Genomic DNA, 17,449 nt, shown 5'->3' with positions numbered 1-17,449 from the left:
ATTACCCAATCCAGCCACGGTGTGGGCGGGGCCTAGCAGAGCAGTAAACGGCGGCTGCTTCGGCCAATCAGCTCGTTAGCCGAGTCTCAGTTGGCCAATAGGGAGGCGGGGAGCGGGTGTCGCCGGCGGGTAGGAAGCAGGACGCTAGGCTGGGCCCGGTGTTTGGTTTCTGAGGAGAGGGTGAGTCGGGGAACGGGCCGCCAAGAGAGAACGAAATGGGGCGGGGGGGAGGCAGCGAACTGCTAGGCACGTGCTTAACCGTGGGGGGCCTGGTCCCCTCAATGGCCCCGCCGCATCCCGCCCCCCCGCTCGGGCCCCCGGGGGGCGCTCGGCCCCGCCGCATCCCGCCCCCCCGCTCGGGCCCCCGGGGGGCGCTCGGCCCCGCCGCATCCCGCCCCCCCGCTCGGGCCCCCGGGGGGCGCTCGGCCCCGCCGCATCCCGCCCCCCCGCTCGGGCCCCCGGGGGGCGCTCGGCCCCGCCGCATCCCGCCCTCCCGCTCGGGCCCCCGGGGGGTGCTGGGGCCCCCGGCCCCCAACTGACTCTGAGGCCCAGTAGGTGCCGCTGAGTACACATACAGCTCGTGCACAGAAGACCCTGCCCCTACCTTGCATCGGTCTATGGGTTGCGTTATTTCTTCCAGTTTTTATACTAGAAATGCCAGACCCTGATTATGGAGACCAAACTCCTGCCTCTTTCACCTGTCTCTAGGGTAACTGGAAGTCTTGAGCAACGTTTTGGCTAGAAGTGGCTTTTATACACTGGAAAAAATCTGTTCTTTGAAAGAAACGTCACCTATTCTATGTTAGTGTTTTTTGTTTTTAAATATTATTTTTGGTATCAAATAAATATGATCACCTGGGGCAGGAGTCAGGGCTTTTCCAAGTAAAATTTTCACCTATCTTTACTAAGGCTTGTCTTCCTTAAGATATTTTTGTTGATCTCTTGAGTGGTGTCTTAATTCTAGGTTTTGCTGTATATATTTTATTGGCTAAATTATGCTTTACTGTCCATAAACAGTCCATAGATTTGCAGAGTTAATATTTTACCCTTCTCTCTCTCTCTCATATTCATATATCTATATATATGAATGAGAGAGAGAATTTTTGTTGTTGTTGTTGTTAAGATGACACTATCCACATCTCAAGGAAAAACATCTGCAGGAGATTATCCTCGCTAGCCAGCTAGGGTTCCTTACACTCTTAAGAGCTGCTTGAAACCATGTTTAATAATACAATTTGTTTCTAAATGGTGGGGGAGTCTTGCTGATTGCTTGAGAGAGCAACAATTTGTAATAATGGAATATGTGATTTAATGCCAGAGTATCTGAAGAAACAGGAAGTAGCAGAATGAATAATTGCACTTGTTCTTATGAAAAGAAATGAAACTGAAAATGTTTAATTGTCCCTTGCTCCAGCTTTCAAAAGAACATGGATATGGCTGCAGTTAATGATCAGGAAACCCAACTGTGCAGCAATTGGTAAGAAACAAATGTCTGGCACTATTGGCACAAGTGTATTGTATGTTATTACAATGTCCCTACATAAACTCATAGAAACATGCTGTATTGCTGTCAGATGTCTTCAGAGATGGAAGCACCAAGTGGTATATAAAATTGTTTCTAATGACCATAAAATAATAGAAAATATTCTGGTAGGCACTTCACCGGTATTCAGAACTTGCTGTGTCACCTTGAGAACAGCAGAATAATATTAATGGCACCTGCTGCTAGTGGTCTCCTCTCCTACTCCACCCTAGAAGAAGCAGAAATCAACTAAAACTATTGGTTCTCCTTCAGAGAATTTTTTAAAATGTTTCTTTAAAATCAGTTTCAAGAAAGCTGAAATATACAGGATTTAATTTTTGTGGCTTATTATAGCTGTGTGTTTGTCATACATACAGAATATCATTTTGCTGATGTCTCAGCCTGTTGTGGTCTTAGAAACAGATGGGATGAGAATGAAGGGTTATTGCTGTTGTTTTGGGAGGGGCTAGGTTTTTATCTTGTGGCAGGGAAGGTAAAAATAATTGTCTTGTTTGGGGGCTGATGAGTTCACTTCTGTGCTGGTGAACATTGTGTCCCTTAAAAGTCAAACTCCATCTTGAACTTTACTCTACTTCCTCTATCAAGTTGATATTGGTAGAGAGTGGGAGAAGTTAAAGTACTTTGCTTCCACTTGGACTGATTTGCCATCTTTGCTTTTATGGCATGGGTTAGCCTTTCAGGCACTCTCCTCTGTTTCCCCTCTCAGGACTCCTCATGAATACTTCTCCAGTACTCTTAGGCTCAGAATATTCATACTACATAGTGGCGGTAACTTCAGAGGCCCAAATAAGCAACAACACAAATGACATCCACCCACCTAGGCTTAATAGAAGTCTCTCATCCTTTCTGGGCTTTTCCCAGCTCCCCGCTCCTCCGCTGGGACATCACCTGCAGGGGTGCTGCCCTCTGCCTTCCTCTTGCTCTAGAGCAAGGGTTCTCAAACTTCATTGCACCATGACCCCCTTCTGACAACAAAAATTACTCCACAATCCCAGGAGGGGGGACTGAAGCCTGAGCCCACCCGAGCCCCATTGTCCCAGGTGTGTGTGGGGGGCAAAGCCCTAGGGCTTCAGCTCCAAGCAGGGGGCCTGTAACCTGAGCCCTGCTGCCTGGGGCTCAAGCTTCAGACCTGGGCCCCAGCAAGTCTAAACCGGCCCTGGTGACCCACTTTGGGGTTCTGACTCACAGTTTGAGAACTGCTGCTCTAGAGACTCCTCCCATGATCCAGGCCTCCTGGTTTCTGACTTGTGTCTCGAGAACCTGCAGAGTTTTCTGCTTCAGCCCATCGGAGCCCCACCTCTGCTTTCTGTGTTCCTTTCCTACCTGATTTTTCTAGTCTCCCTCCCCTTTAGGGCCCAGGCTCTTTCTCTTAAGCCCAGTTTGGGGTCAGCTGACTGGTCTCAGGTGCATTGTACTCTTCCCTCTTAAAGGGCCAGTGCTACCCTTACACACTTTTCAAATGGCTGAATGGATTTTTCCCTCCTGTAAGTCTGTCTGCACATAGCTCAGGATAGAGCAATAGGTTTCTCCACAGTAGAGTAAGGTAGGGATTCCTCACTTCAGAATAGCAGGGGTATTGCATCTTTTGTTGGTTGAACCATTGACCAATATTGCAGCGTAGCTGAAGAATCTGTTCTCTAGCTTTGCCCAGTGGAGGATTGCCTGACTTTTACACTATGGTGGAGTGCTCTTTGCAGAGTCTGTAACTGTTACTCCTGGTCTGAGAGCCTGGATCTGGTGACTGCCTGAGTATACTGCAAGGCTTGTCTGCTTTCCCCAAAGCTGGAGTTGAACAGAGTTTTGACTTAATTTGATGAATTGGGAGACTTTGGGTGTCTAACTTGGTAAGTGTGTGTGTTCTAGGACTACATGTTGTATACAGTCAGGTTGGCTTTTTTCTTTTACAAACCTGAATACATGGAAACTATGAATTCCTGAAGGGCTTATTTGCTTTTCAGGCAGCTCTCTTGAATCCTAAATCTGTTTGAGTTTATTTTCAGTGTAATTTGTAAAGAGTAACTTTTTTTGTATCCTTGTAGCAAAAAGGCTATACCTGTAGCTAACTTCACCATCCATGAAATCCACTGTAACAGAAATATTGGAGTGTGTCATTTCTGCAAGGAGTCTGTCCCTAAATCTGAAATAAAAAACCACATTGAATCTGAACATGTGCAGGTAATAAAATAAATTCTACTCTAAAATCGCTGATTTTCATGAAGTGCATTTAATAATTGATTCTGTTTATCCTAGGTTACTTGTAAGTGTAATATGAAGATGGAAAAATGTCACTTAGAGGATCATGAGGTTGGTATATTTGGTTTTTGCTCTTGATAATACTCTCGTGTATTTCCAGTACTGACACTAGAGCCTTAGTGTTCAGATTATAGCTACTGTGCTAACTGATCTTGGGTCTGCTCTGCCCATGTTTAATCTGCTTTCTAAATCCATGCTAATCAGTGATACTCTTGTAAGAGGCTAGCTGTATTAGTTTGAAGTGGTGGTACTCACATGCCTAATAAGCAGCTCCAAGCCCCTCAACAGGAGGGAGTTTATGTACATCAGTAGCTTAGGTTGGTGGCCTAGGTTTGTCCCTAAATAGTGGTTAAGGCTAAAAATTCTGCCTGTAGCTATAGTTGCATTGAGCTTGGCAACTTCACTTTTCGGTATCGTCTTTATCTTAGGTGTGGTGTGTTTTGTATTTTTTCCCACCCTGACGTTTATGCAGGACCTAAGGATTTGTTTTGTCTAAACAGTTTTTTAAAAAAGCATGGAACAATAAACACTTACTTCCTATGATTTTCTTATTTACAAATTGTCACTGGAGTTAACATTGTCAGTGGAACAAAAGTGTGTCACAGGAAAATGGGATTGTGCTTCAGCATAAGCATCAAATGCAAAGCTATGGCATGGGGAGGGATGCAAAGGGAGTTGGACCACATGTCTTATTTTAAAGCATGCAGTTTTGATCCTCTTATTTCCTGTTGCAGTAACTTACTCAAAGCATTTCATGCACTATAACTATTAATGAAGCAATATGAACAGTGGCGATTGGGACAGTTAAGTCAAAAACGCAACCAAAAAAATCCACTTTGAGTGCTTAGTTTTTTAGGGGTGTTATGTTGAAATATGTCTAGTAAATGCATGCTTCCTTTTTCCTGTATAAAATACACTGAACTTCCAGTGAGATATACTGTGTATAACTACTCAGGAGTTTGTACCCCCTGTCTTAAGTAGTAAGTTACTACTTAAGTCTTCTTTTATGGGCTGGTTGGCTTCTAGCTGAAGACACAATCTCTAAAGCAATTTGGAATGCATCTCTCAGTAATAACACAGTGAGCTGGGTACCTTCTTTGGGCAGTAAGTAAGCCTAGCATAACTATAAGACTGGGCATATATCAAGAGTTATTCAATTTTATATTTTAGGCATCAGCATGCCCTCTGCGTCCTGCAGTTTGCCAACATTGTGAGATAGAGCTTGCATTCAATAAACTTCAGGACCACGAGGATTACTGTGGAACTAGGACTGAAACATGTAGTGAGTGCGGTCGCAACGTAATGGTGAAAGATCTGAAAGAGCACCCTGAAGTTTGTGGGAAGGAGGTGGAAGAAAAAAGAGTTAGCCAAGCAATGTCCCATTATAACTATAAAGATGAGGCTGCAAATCTGTGTACCTTTCAAACCATCAGAAACCTTCTGAGTTCAGATGGCTATGCTGGGCCTCTGCAGAGGATGTCCGGGACGCAGGAAGGCCGATTTTATAGCAGTTTTGGAGGAGACCAGGCTTCTAAGAATATTAACAGAAGAAATGCATCAACAATGCAGAGAGATCAGAACCGAGGTAAAGTATGGACAAGGGAAATAATTATACATTCATAAGTTTTACTTTTACCTTTAATTTAAAGTTAGGTAATTAAGTGGAGTGAAAGCTCTATACTTGTGCACTGTATGGCAGTGTTTCCCAAACTTGGGACGCCTCTTGTGTAGGGAAAGCCCCTGGCGGGCCAGGCCAGTTTGTGTACCTGCCATGTCCACAGGTCTGGCCGATCGCGGCTCCTACTGTCCATGGTTTGCTGCTCGAGGCCAATGAGAGCTGCTGGAAGCAACACGAGCCGAGGGACTTACTGACATCACCCATAAAAAGATCAAATACGCCTTTTTTTATTTTGATCTCTTATTCAGCTTGTCTAACTCCCAGGAAATGCACATGCCAAGGCTGCTGTTGCTGTTAATGACTGGCTTGTGTTTAATGGTCTTCAGAACATCATCTCCCATGTTTGTTTGTTTGTTTGTTTAATTCATCACCTGGAAGTGTCCTGTACCTTTGTAAATACATAGTTTAATGGGGTAGAGTCTTCCAACACAGATGCGTTGCTAAAGCATGTTTTAAAGTAAAGTCCTAATCTTATTGAACACCTGTATCTTCATTTAATGAGAAACTAAGAAAGCCGAGCTTAAATGGTATAAAGAAATGTGCCTTTTAAAAGAGATGTACAATTTAAGATTGCAGCTTCAGTGCATAAATATAGGTCTCTAAAATCATGATCAGCCATATCTTGTATATTAAAAACCACTTGTTTTTTAAAAGTGAGTCACTGAAGGAATTGTCTCAAGCCACAGGGGTGCAGAAAAGTTTTCACAGCTTGCATGCTGTTTTACTAAATGTACTGTATCAAATTGCCATACTAATTTACAAAATAAAGCCTATTGTTAGAACCCCACTGATTTCAGTGTACTGAAATCTCCATGTGGGTGAAGAGATCAGAGCATGTAAATGTCATTGCAGGCATTTAGAGTCTGAATACTCCTTCCTGAAATGTTTTTAGAGGCCTCGCTTTGTACGGCCATAATCCCACTAACCTGTATCTGAGTCAGGTGCTTGCATCAGTAGGTGAATGGACTTTTCTCAGTGATGGATTGAAAACATAAGACTGGTTACAGGTTCATAGATCTTTATGACTAGAAGAAACCATGCTGAACTACTGTGACCTCCTGCATGATACCTGTCATAAAATCTCCTCCAGTAGTTCCTGCATCAAGCTTACAACTTCTGGTTGAACTAGAGCTTATTTCTTAGGTGTTTAATTGTGATTTAAAGACTGCAAGGGATGGAAAAAACATAATGTCCTTTAGTAAGTTCTTTAATTTTAAGAATTGTATGGCTAATAAAGGAAACAAAGCCCCTCCTCCTCTCAGGCTGGGGGCGGGGGGAAATACAGGAAAGGGCAAGGCTTAGCTTCCCTTAATTCATCCCAAAATATAAGTAATGAAGTGTTTCTGAGGCTTTGGCAATCTGTTTTTAAAACTAGAGTGCTGTGTGTGGGGCCCAGTTCTGCCCTCGTTTGCATATGTGAACTTCTGTTTTATTTACTTAGTCTGTTCTTAAAATCATAATTACTGTTAAACTATGTAGTTGATACTTACAGCTTCTGATATTTTTGTTTAAGAGGATGAGCTAGAACGGCTGGAGAGGAATAAAAACACGGAGTCCTCTCTGTATGGAGAACAGAATTCCAATTTAGACTATATGTTAGCCCTTAGCCTGCAACGTGAGAATAATCCACACAACAATATTGCAGCTGAAATTCACAGTGACTTCTGGAAGAACTTCTACTCCAAAGAGTCCAAGCCATCTGAGCAGCTTAATGAAATAAACAAATCAGATACTTTCTCCCGTGATCTTTTGTCTATTAACACTTCGGATCAGCTAAAAAGTAAGTTCTTTAAAAGCCTTTCTTCATCAACAAAAATCAAATTAATTTTTTTTATCAGGGGGACTCTGATGACTAGCTCCTTGGAGATATTCTGACTTTCAGTACCAGAACAGTAGCACTTTGAGACTTTCTAAACTGCTTTAGATATCTCCTGCATCTGATGTAGAAATTCTCTGAATGTGCAGAAAAGCCTTCCCTATTCTTGGAGACTTTCCTTCCTTTTTGGAACTGTATCTTCAGCTACCTCAGTTTTTGACTGTACTGGCTGCTAAAATAGCAACATTTCTATTTATAGACAACAACTCTTAAGAGACTATTAAGTAGTGAAATTTGATATTGGTATCTGTCTATCCCAAAGTTCCTTTCTTACCAAAAAAATTTTAAATGGATAAGACGAGAACAGCATATTAATATGGGAAGGTAAGTGACTTGTTTGGAAAACCGTATACAAGCAGATTCAACTTACTGTAGTTCTGCCATGTCTTTAAAAAATAAAACCAAAAATACCCTTATTCCTGCTTGTATGGAGATGTAACAACTGAGTAGGTGATGTTACATTTAAGATTAAACATGCTAAAGAGGAACTCTCCTGTATTATCCAAGTGCCAGATAATTTCTTTTAAAAATAGTGTGTACTGTGTAACATGCATAGGCAGGCAGATGATAAGGTTTGTGGGTGGGTTTTTTTTTTGTATTGGGCTTAGGAACAGTGAGATTTTGAGGGCAAAAAATCCTTTTCAAACTTTTTTCTAAAAAGTGACCTTCCCCCCCCCCCCCCCACTTATAAAACTCATAAATGTGAAAGTAGAGTGACTACTGCCCTGAGACTTCCTATAATCCCTCCTCTGTCGTGCAGAACGAATGATCTCATGGATTAGAAATTCTGAAGACCTGTTGGTTAGTCTGATTGTTACCCCTTTTTATGGTAGGGGGTTTAATCCTTTTACTTACCTCACAGATGATGATATCATGTTGCCATGTGAATTCTGTGAGGCACTCTACCCTGAAGAAGACCTGATTCTCCATCAGGTTTGGTATTTCTGTATTCTATAATAATAATACTTCGCTCTTAAAGTGCTTTTTGTCAAAGGAGGTAAGCATCATTATCGACATTTTATAGGTGTATATGCAGTAGGCTTACTGAAATGGATGCTAGCACTTCTGAGTACAATTTCTATTTAGAAACTGAATTTTGTTGGAGCAGTTTAGCATAGTTAGTGGGAACACACTCCAGCAATGCTTACAGGATGCTACATCTGCATAGAACCTTACAAAGCCTAATATTGAAATGTCTTAGTAAACTAAAAATACTAATGCAAAACTTTCATCAAAACATCCACTGTACTGTTCCTTGGATTAGCACTAGAAACAAATTTAACTTTCTTGTTCCTGTGAAGTGAAATGCCAGTACAAAACCACATACATTGTGAAAAATAACATCAGTAGTTAACTTATTTAGTTTTTGAATTCACTATGCATAGCAACTTACTTTGAACCTTATTGTCCCATTAACTGGATATCTGAAGTGGAATATAATTTTGGGTGGCTTATAATACTAAGCGTATGTACTGGAAATAGAGGGTGGATCTGTTTTACTCTGTGAAATGGCAGTATTATTGTCAGTGTTGAAATATTACTTAGTACACGAAGGCTTTGTAAGTATAACTAATTCCTTCTTTCCAACATTGCCCATGTAACAGACTGGCTGTAACCCAGCAAGCGCCTTTGCTTCGTTCAGTAAAAGAGGTTCGTCCCCAAGTCAACAAGAAGAATACAACAGACATGTTAAAGATTTCTTAGACCAACTGCACAGCAGCAGATCTACATATCCACAGCAGCAACAAGCTGTACAGACCGAAGGGAGCATTATCATTCCATGTGAATTCTGCGGCATTCAGTTAGAAGAGGAAATACTCTTCCACCACCAGGTACAAATGCTATTTATAGGATGGAATTCTACAAGACCTAGCAAATCTGACTCCTTAGTAGTAAATATTGAAATCATGGTAATGTTCAGAGGCTGCAGTTGGGATTGCAGATGCCAGGGATTCACATACTTGTCATTTGAATTTGTCCTCTTTCAACATAGGGGTTATGATCTGTACCCCAAGATGTTGGCGCATACTGGGGCTCATGTTAAAGAAACAGTTGTAGAAATAAATAAATATAATTTCAAATAATGGAGTCTGAGCAAGCAGCATTCAAGCAATATAGCATAAATCCTCACATTTTAGGAGCTCCTGACTGCCACCTTCTCGCTTCTTCACTGTAATACCTTCCTCTGCATGACCACTTTCCATCTCTTAACAGTGAGGGCAAATCATTCCGCATAGAGAACCATAATGTCTGAGTTCTTGAATCTTTCTCCCATTGGGTTCTTCTGAAGTAGTCACAAGAGACCTATTTTATTTCCCTATCCAAACCTGAACTCCTAACATTTTAATTGTCTTACACTTCATTGTCTTGGCCTCTTGCTCATGCACCTGTTGAATTAATGCACATGAATGAACAGATTCAATTCTCTGATGCAGAACTTCTTGAAAGGGAAGATGACATGCTCACAGGTCATCTGAGACTAGAGTCTGACCTAAATTCAGATACTGTTGGCTGATGTATTCTGACTTCATGATGTATTTGGGTTTAACTACAGTTCAATGAAAAGCTGCCAAACAGATGACATTTTGCCATAATCACACTGTTGCAAACTTTCCTGTCACAGCATGTTCAGATCTAATGAGCTGTAGACTGTCAGAGGTGTGACAAAAAGGATATATTTTGCAAACTTATTTAAACCGTCCTATGCTTTTTTTGTCAAGTGAAACCCTGTCCCAAAAATGTATCGCAGAGTTTATACAAAGGTGGTTCTGCTACTTAACTCAAGAGTCTGCCAACACTGCTGCAGCATGGCTTCCGCTTGTTTAAATCGGGAGGGGAAACGTGTGTGTGTGTGAGAGAGAGAGAGAGAGACACTCACTCACACTAGGCCCACTAATTCACTCTGGCAATCTCTTGAAGAAAGGCCACTGCCATCAGTACGAAGGGATGAAAGGTCTTCCTATGAACTATATTTAAATAGTGCTACAAATATACAAAATGTCATCTTCACGGAATAAGTCATAGTCTCCACTGTGACGAGCTTAGCTTAACACAGACAAGATCAAGCATGGAGTAGGAGTTAGGGGCAGGCAGGTATGAGGGCTCTGGTAGAGGTAAGACTGGGCTGAGTGGCCAGTTACCATGCAGGTGGGATGGACCCAGCCAGAAGGGGTAAACTAACCTGCAAGGTGTGAAACTGAGAAGGAATGAGGGGAAAGTAAGAGAAGATGAGACCAAACCTGCAGACTTTGTACCTTCTACCGCCTCATTCCCACATATAGATCACAAGCCTGGGAGACAGAAGGTAATGGAGACATCTCAGGTGATAGAGAAGGGAGGATATTGAAAGGAATTAAAGTGAACTGGAAAATGCATGAACCAACATCCGAATGGGATGGTTTTGTAGTGTCCAAGTATGTTGAAAATTGTGCCATGCAAAACAATGGAGTGGGGAGCAGTTAAAATGTTCTTGTCCCTGTGTAGATCAGTTATGCATTTATTTTTCTAGGAACAGAGAAGTGGTAATCTTACCTCCTTGACTTTGGTAGTAATCTTTCAAAGTTAATTTGATAAACTTGCCTAGCTTACCTCTTTTGCTTTATAGCATGTGCTCCATAGTAGAGGGAGTTTCAGTGCATCTTGGATCATAGTTGAGGGCTGAGGTTTTCCACATCAGGTTGATTTCTGCCTTTTGAAAGTAGAAGGACATTTGGATAAAGTGCCTTTGTGCATCTGATCACAGTATGCAGTTTGGGGCTCCTTCAAAGTATCTTGAGTGACTGCGATTGAGCCACTGTCACATACAACTTTCTCGTCATCTTGGCCTGTGGTTCTCAGATTTAAAAGGGACACCCTTCTATTGACAATCCTCAGTTTTGTTTTTTAAACCTCTTGTGCTATAGGTAATCCCTAATATGTGTAACTGAAAGATGGCAAATATGTTCTGTTTTTAGTTTGTGCATTTGACAGCAGCTAGTACAGTCAGTTTCCCCTCTTTAGTGAAGCTCTTTCACACAGCAATAGAGGGAGAGAAACTATATTATTAAAAAAAAAATTGTAAAACTTAGGGAAACTGGCATTAATGCTCTGGGGTGGGAGTAGCACTTGAAGATATTTCTCACTTGGCTTTTTAAGCTACATTGATGTCAGGGTGACAATATTCCTTCTGACTTTCCTGCTGATGAGGTGCAAGGTTGCATTGTCACTATAGCAGCAATGCAGATTGCCTGCTCACGTGCTTCAGCTGGCTTGGAGGGATCATCTCTAAGGATGACAGGCCAAGCATTGACTGGACATGAAGCATGACACCAATTATGGTGTGGTGACTTCTACTATAGGAAGTAGACTGAGGTCATCAACTCCATCTTGCATAGACCACATGTCAACTAGTTACTATTTCTGGGCTGTACTTCAACAGGTGACCTAGAAGTGAGGATGTGAGCATGCTGTTATCAAGCCAGTCTCTCATTCTTTTCTCAAAACACATCCTTACTTCCCCATGGCATTTGAGGGAAGATGTACCCTTCAAAGCTTTCACAGGAATTAAGTGTTCTCTAAGTGTCCAGAAACTATCAAAATCTCTCTTGCACTAGGACCAGTGTGATTTACGCCCAGCCACTGCCAGCCCAGGGGCGGGATTGCCATCCTCGCAACTGTTGCCTCCCAAAGACAACTTGGAGAGATCAGAATCGCCAGAATCTAGAAGACGCATCCGGCATCAAGGTATTGACAAAGTACAGATTTCCAGCCTGTGCTTCTTTCTGTTCATGCTTTTAAGATCATTTTCTCCAACTGCAAAACAGAACAAGAACAACGCACGTTTTAATCTAGATAAGGACTAGAATTTCCTAACTCCACCCTTATACCATTGTTCTGTTTCACGTGGCGTAACTTGCAACATACATTAAAAATGCTACTAAATCATAAGCATGGAGCCCCACACAAACAACTAAAGAGAAACTTGAAATTACTAAGCCCTGTGCAGCAAGAGTGGAAACTGACAAGTCTGATTATAGTCTGCATATGTTGCTAGCGCCATCTGTAACTATTGCAGTTGTGGGGAAATTAATGATGAGGCAAGAAATTCAAAGTTCACCCCCTCATCAGTTTTTATTGCACCCTTAGGGTCAAATTATGTAGTTAGTTGCATGGAGAGAGGTTTAAGTGACAGTAGAAATCGTACATGGGTATCAGAGGGTAGAAGCTGACCCTGAATGTTTACTAAATTAAAAAAACCCAACACATCACAGAACAAACTCCATAGCGCATGTATTATCTTAAATTGCCAAAAGGAAATGGACTAGTTTACTTAACTTGTGCATGGGGTCATCCAGTGTGTTGGTTGAAGTTAGTATGTAAATTTAACTGCTATGGCAGGTAGTAACTTTGCCCATAAGCCAGTTTTAAAATGCAAGTAAAGCAGCTTTTTATGCTACTTTCCCTTAATGAACAGATGCCCAGAACTTTGACCTAAATGCAATCACGGTACCATACTCTGTGTACCCTTTTAAAACGGTACTACTAAAGGAAGTTGTCTAAAGCTGCTTGGAATTTTGGGGGAATTGTACTAGTCAGTGAAGACAATATTTCTATGGTGCAGTTCTGTTTTCCCAGACTATATGGTATTGTGTTAAAAATCTAGGCTATTGCTTTGAAATCCAGAAGCTTTTATCAAGGTGTTTTGTTTTTTGCCTCTTGTTCTGATCTTTGTTCCTTGCTTTGATCAGTTATTTCATTGCTGTTCCTAGTATGCTTTATTTACCGACTTTCCTTTAGGGGAAATTTCACCTCGGTATCTAGAAGACTTCAGGCAGCAGAGCCTTGCCCATGCTGTACGAGAGAGCCGATCACTAAGCAACTTGGAAGTTGCCAGAAGCATACCCTTGACCTCTTTTAGTGCTGTAAGAGCTAATGATGCTCTGACTCAGAAAGGGAAGTCCAGCAACTTAGATGGCAATGACAGAAGACTGAGAAGCAGAGGCACAGCTGAATCTGGAACAGGCCCCAGGCCAGTTGTGCGATCCACGCAAAACATCCACCCTGAAAGCTACGTTCCCAGTTTCCCAAGGACATCTCCAACACGACCAAGGTAGCTTCTCTGCTCAATGTGGTGGTGGAAAGAGAATTTTTAGCTTTAAGTGATTCCTGGGGATGCATCCTTATGAATGGACAATTAGTCCATGCCGATCTAGCTCTGCTATGGTGAGGGTGAGGCAGTGCTTCAGGGCCTGTTTCTGCTACTGCAGACATCAAAACTTGACAGAAGGAGAATTCTGCATCCACTGGTGGTCTCATCACCCCACCACAGATTCTTGTACATTTTGCCTATGGCTGGGGTAGGCTGCACTTTGACTAGCTGATGTCTTTTTGGGTTTGTAGTAATGAGTTTAAGAAAACAAGTTTTCTAGGAAACTGTTTTATGGCACCTATTTCTAGGGCTCTACCAAATTCGTGGCCATGAAAAATGCATCAGACCGTGAAATTTTGTCTTCCCCCATGAAATCAGGTCTCTTGCATATTTTATGTTAAGGCTGCAAGTTTGTCATGGAGGTCACGGATTCCATGACTTCTGCAATGTCCAGTGCAGCTGGCCTGTGAGCTGCCTGAGTTGCTCGGGCAGCACCTTGGCCAGCAACAGCAGCCGCTGCTGGAGCAGTCTCAGGCCACTGCCCCATCCCCTCCCTAGCAGCAGGAGGAGTTTTGGGTTTGGGAGGGGGCCAGGGTTTGGGGCATGGCAGGGGGTGAGGGCTCTGGGTGGTGCTTACCTTGGGAGGCTCCCTGGAAGTGGTGACATGTCCCTCCCTGAGTTCCTAGCTCCATGTGCTCTCTCCACCTGCAGGTACTGCCCCCATAGATCCCTGCAGTTTCTGGCCAATGGGAGCTGCAGAGCCGGAGCTTGGGGTGGGGGCAGCGTGCGGAGCCAGGAGCTGAGGAAGGGACATGTCGCTACTTCTGGGTAGCTGCCTAGGGAGACTGCCAGCCCCTCAAGCACCTGTGGTGTCCCCTATGAGCACCTGTGGCACCCCTGGGCTGTGCCCCCTCCTCTCTCCCAACCTCCTCCCTCCCCCACCCCCCCCAAAAAAAGATTTAGTCAGGGGTATATCGTACAAGTCCTGGACAGGTCATGGGCCATGAATTTTTTACTGCCTGTGACCTGTCTATGACTTTTTTACTAAATAAAAATACCTGTGACTAAAACGTAGCCTTAACTATACAGATTTCATGGGAGAGACCAGTGTTTCTCAAATTGGGGGTCCTGACTCAAAGGGAGATGCAGGGTGGGTTTACAAGTTTTTATTTTAGGGAGGTCGTGGTATTGCTGCCTTCAGAGCTCGGTGGCCGGAGAGCAGCAGCTGTTAGCTGGGCATCCAGCTCTGAAGGCAGTGCCCCTCCAGCAGCAACACAAGTAAGGGTAAGCAGTACCACAACCCGGCCCCCCGACAATAACCTTGCAAATCCACCCCCACCCCCCCATAACTCCTTTTTGGGTCAGGACCCCTTCAATTACAACACCATGACACTTCAGATTTAAATAGCTGAAATAATGAAATTTACAGTTTTTAAAAATCTGACCGTGAAATGGACTGAATTTGGTAGTACCCTATGTATTCGGGTACATCTTTTACATGCACTCTCCTTTTTCATGGAAAGGAGTCTAATCTTGTGTGGAAATGTCATCGTGGTGGTGGGTTGTTTTTTTTTCCCCTTCTAATATTTCAGTAGCATTCTTGCTATTGGGATGCCACTGGTTAGAAATAGTTCTGTCTTTAACACCTACGTCCCTTGCTCTTGGGTTCAGCCTCCAGTATGCACGTCCGAAAGCTCTGCGAATTCTGCCCAACATTTAGTATCAAAGTACCCAAGGTGAAATAGTGAGACACCTTGTTCTCTGATCCCAAGATTCAGCAGTTTGGGATACAGGCCAAGGGTGAGTTTTTGGGGGGGTTTATGATGGAACTCTTGCTCATTTAGTAGGAGGACTGTGCTCTTTTCTTAAACCAGTTCCCGTAAGAGGATTGAACTTGTAGAGCTGCTTCATCTAATGGTGTCAACTTCTCTCCTCTGCAGTGTGAGAAACGAAGCAGGCAGGAGTCCTAGGACTGCAAATGTTCCCGTCAATTTCAGAAACAGGAGCACAAAGGTAAGTTTTTCAGAGCTCTTCCCCGATACTGGATGGCTGCTTTTCTGTGTTTCAGTGGCTGACTAAAAGGTTTAGTTTATTTTTACTACTGTCTTTTTTGAGCAGCCCGCATCAAGCATGACTCTAACATGCAACACAGGTCATTGCTAGTGACTCACTCACTGCTAGTAGAGCTCACACTGACTGCCTGTTGTCCTCAATCTCACCTGGATTGGCGAAGAACCACCCTTTCTGCTAATATACCATTGCTTGGTGTTTGCAGGAGTCTGAACTCCTATACTTCCTTATAGGACTTGGGGCGCTGTCCTTGCTCCTTGATCAAGTCTGAGAGAGCATGTTGTGATTCAGCTTGTCTGTTTTAAAATGACATGTACGTTTCACTTACTGTTTCCTCCTTACACAGGCAAAATCCCAGAAACCAGAGTCTGGCCATCTTGAAGAAGAATAATCGATCCTTTTATGAAGCGCATATTTAGCACTTGAAGCTCTCACTATGCACTATAGTACTTATTTATCCCAGCGCAAGTACTTGCTTTGTTGCCACCATCAATGGGGACTTTCTATTAACTTTACAATTTTTAGGCAGTGATTTTTCTATAATTGTTTGTTTTTAAAAGTTTGTGAGTAATGTGTACTATAGCCGCTGTACAGAAATGTCAAAGTGTAAATTTTATATTGCTGCTATCTGGGTGGTTTAAACTGACAGTATCCTAAATCAGTCAGTACTCAGAGGACCAGTCTGTTTTTATCTCATCTGCTTGTGTATGTTTCGAGAGGGATTTCCTTTTAATGTGCTCGGCCTTGGCTCAGCAGTGTGCAGCAGAAGTAATCCATTGCTTCATCACTGAAGGAAATGAATAGATGTCTGAGCAGCAACCCTGTTAATCAAACCCAAAACAATCAGCCAGAACTGCTCTGCATGAAGAACCTACCATAGTAAGTTACTGTAGCGTTCAGTACTTGTCTGACTCCTCAGAGGTCGGTTGCAGAACACACGTCTCTGTAATGAGCAGTTCATCTTAAATGATGATCTTCAGTGAGATTTGGGATCAGGGGATGAGTTTAGTGGCTTGGCTTTAAACCTATTTCCCCTTCAGTCATTTAGCTTGCTGCTGTTGGCAGTAATTCTGCATTAACTATTTCTACAGTCAAGACTTTCCTGAAGCTTTCTATCTTGTCAGACCTGGCCTGGGAATCAGGTGGGGAAAGTCCATATAGATTGTAACTTACGGTGGTTCTGTCTTCCTATCTATAAGTCTCTATTAAATACCAGAAGTGCCCAGTATTCCTAAGGGCATCCTCAGATGAGATTGTGATCCACAGTGTGGCAGCTTCAGTCCCACGGGCTTCCATTCTCAAACTGCTCTTTTGCTGTACTGGAGCCCTTACTTTTTAAATTCCTTGTAATAAAATTTGTATCTACCGATCTGTCTTTTGTTCTGTAAACTGAAACAGTCTAGGCAGACCCTAAAAGTGACTGAAAACTCTGCTGAGCAGAATGGGTTGGGAAAACTACTCTTCTGGGGAGAAATTTGCTAACTTTTTTCATCAGCCATCTTTGGTTTCAAAATGTCCAGCTTATTCTTCAGTTTAGCCATAACTGTGATTGTGGCATACTATCTGGGCACATCTACACTGTGGCTGGCTCATGCCAGCTGCCTATCTTTCATTGCAGTGTAGACAGTTGGCCTCTGTTTAGCCACAGTGGCACTTTTTTGGTTCTCTTACTATGTTTTTCAATTTGGGGCTTACATTTAAGTTGAGCCTCTATTATGGTGTCTTTAAAAAGTTTCCATACAGCTTGCAGGGATTTCACTTTTTGTGCTGTGCCTTTTAATTTCTATGTCATTAACTTCCTCATTATTGTGTAGTCCCCGAGATTAAATGCTACAATGTTGGGCTGCTGTGGTGGTTTCCCTGCCACAGGGATGTTTCATTACATTAAGGGTCACTATTACC

The 17,449-nt window shown here is 42.7% G+C and overlaps 1 protein-coding gene across 1 annotated transcript; it reads left to right on the top strand.

Annotated features, from left to right (window-relative positions):
- Positions 1–45: 45 nt before the first annotated feature.
- Positions 46–16,916, top strand: TRAFD1 (TRAF-type zinc finger domain containing 1). Its single transcript, XM_039505715.1, has 12 exons — positions 46–180; positions 1,415–1,477; positions 3,583–3,718; positions 3,794–3,847; positions 4,967–5,381; positions 6,988–7,254; positions 8,213–8,283; positions 8,955–9,182; positions 11,943–12,072; positions 13,126–13,438; positions 15,418–15,490; positions 15,894–16,916. The coding sequence occupies exons 2-12, from the start codon at positions 1,428–1,430 to the stop codon at positions 15,936–15,938; spliced, it is 1,782 nt and encodes a 593-aa protein (XP_039361649.1). The 5' UTR covers positions 46–180; positions 1,415–1,427; the 3' UTR covers positions 15,939–16,916.
- Positions 16,917–17,449: the final 533 nt, after the last annotated feature.

The sequence above is a fragment of the Mauremys reevesii genome, linkage group 18, assembly GCF_016161935.1.
Source record: "Mauremys reevesii isolate NIE-2019 linkage group 18, ASM1616193v1, whole genome shotgun sequence".
Lineage (NCBI taxonomy): Eukaryota > Metazoa > Chordata > Testudines > Geoemydidae > Mauremys > Mauremys reevesii.
The sequence above is the reverse complement of the archived record's forward strand: the minus strand, read 5'-3'. Positions and strand labels throughout refer to the sequence as shown.

What these genes read in the sequence shown, in the direction of transcription:
- TRAFD1 (XM_039505715.1), top strand. Translation starts at nt 1,428, where the DNA reads ATGGATATGGCTGCAGTTAATGATCAGGAAACCCAACTGTGCAGCAAT. An exon ending in TTGAATCTGAACATGTGCAG is followed by an intron (nt 3,719 to 3,793) that starts GTAATAAAATAA and finishes TGTTTATCCTAG; the next exon opens with GTTACTTGTAAGTGTAATAT. An exon ending in TCAGAAACAGGAGCACAAAG is followed by an intron (nt 15,491 to 15,893) that starts GTAAGTTTTTCA and finishes CTCCTTACACAG; the next exon opens with GCAAAATCCCAGAAACCAGA.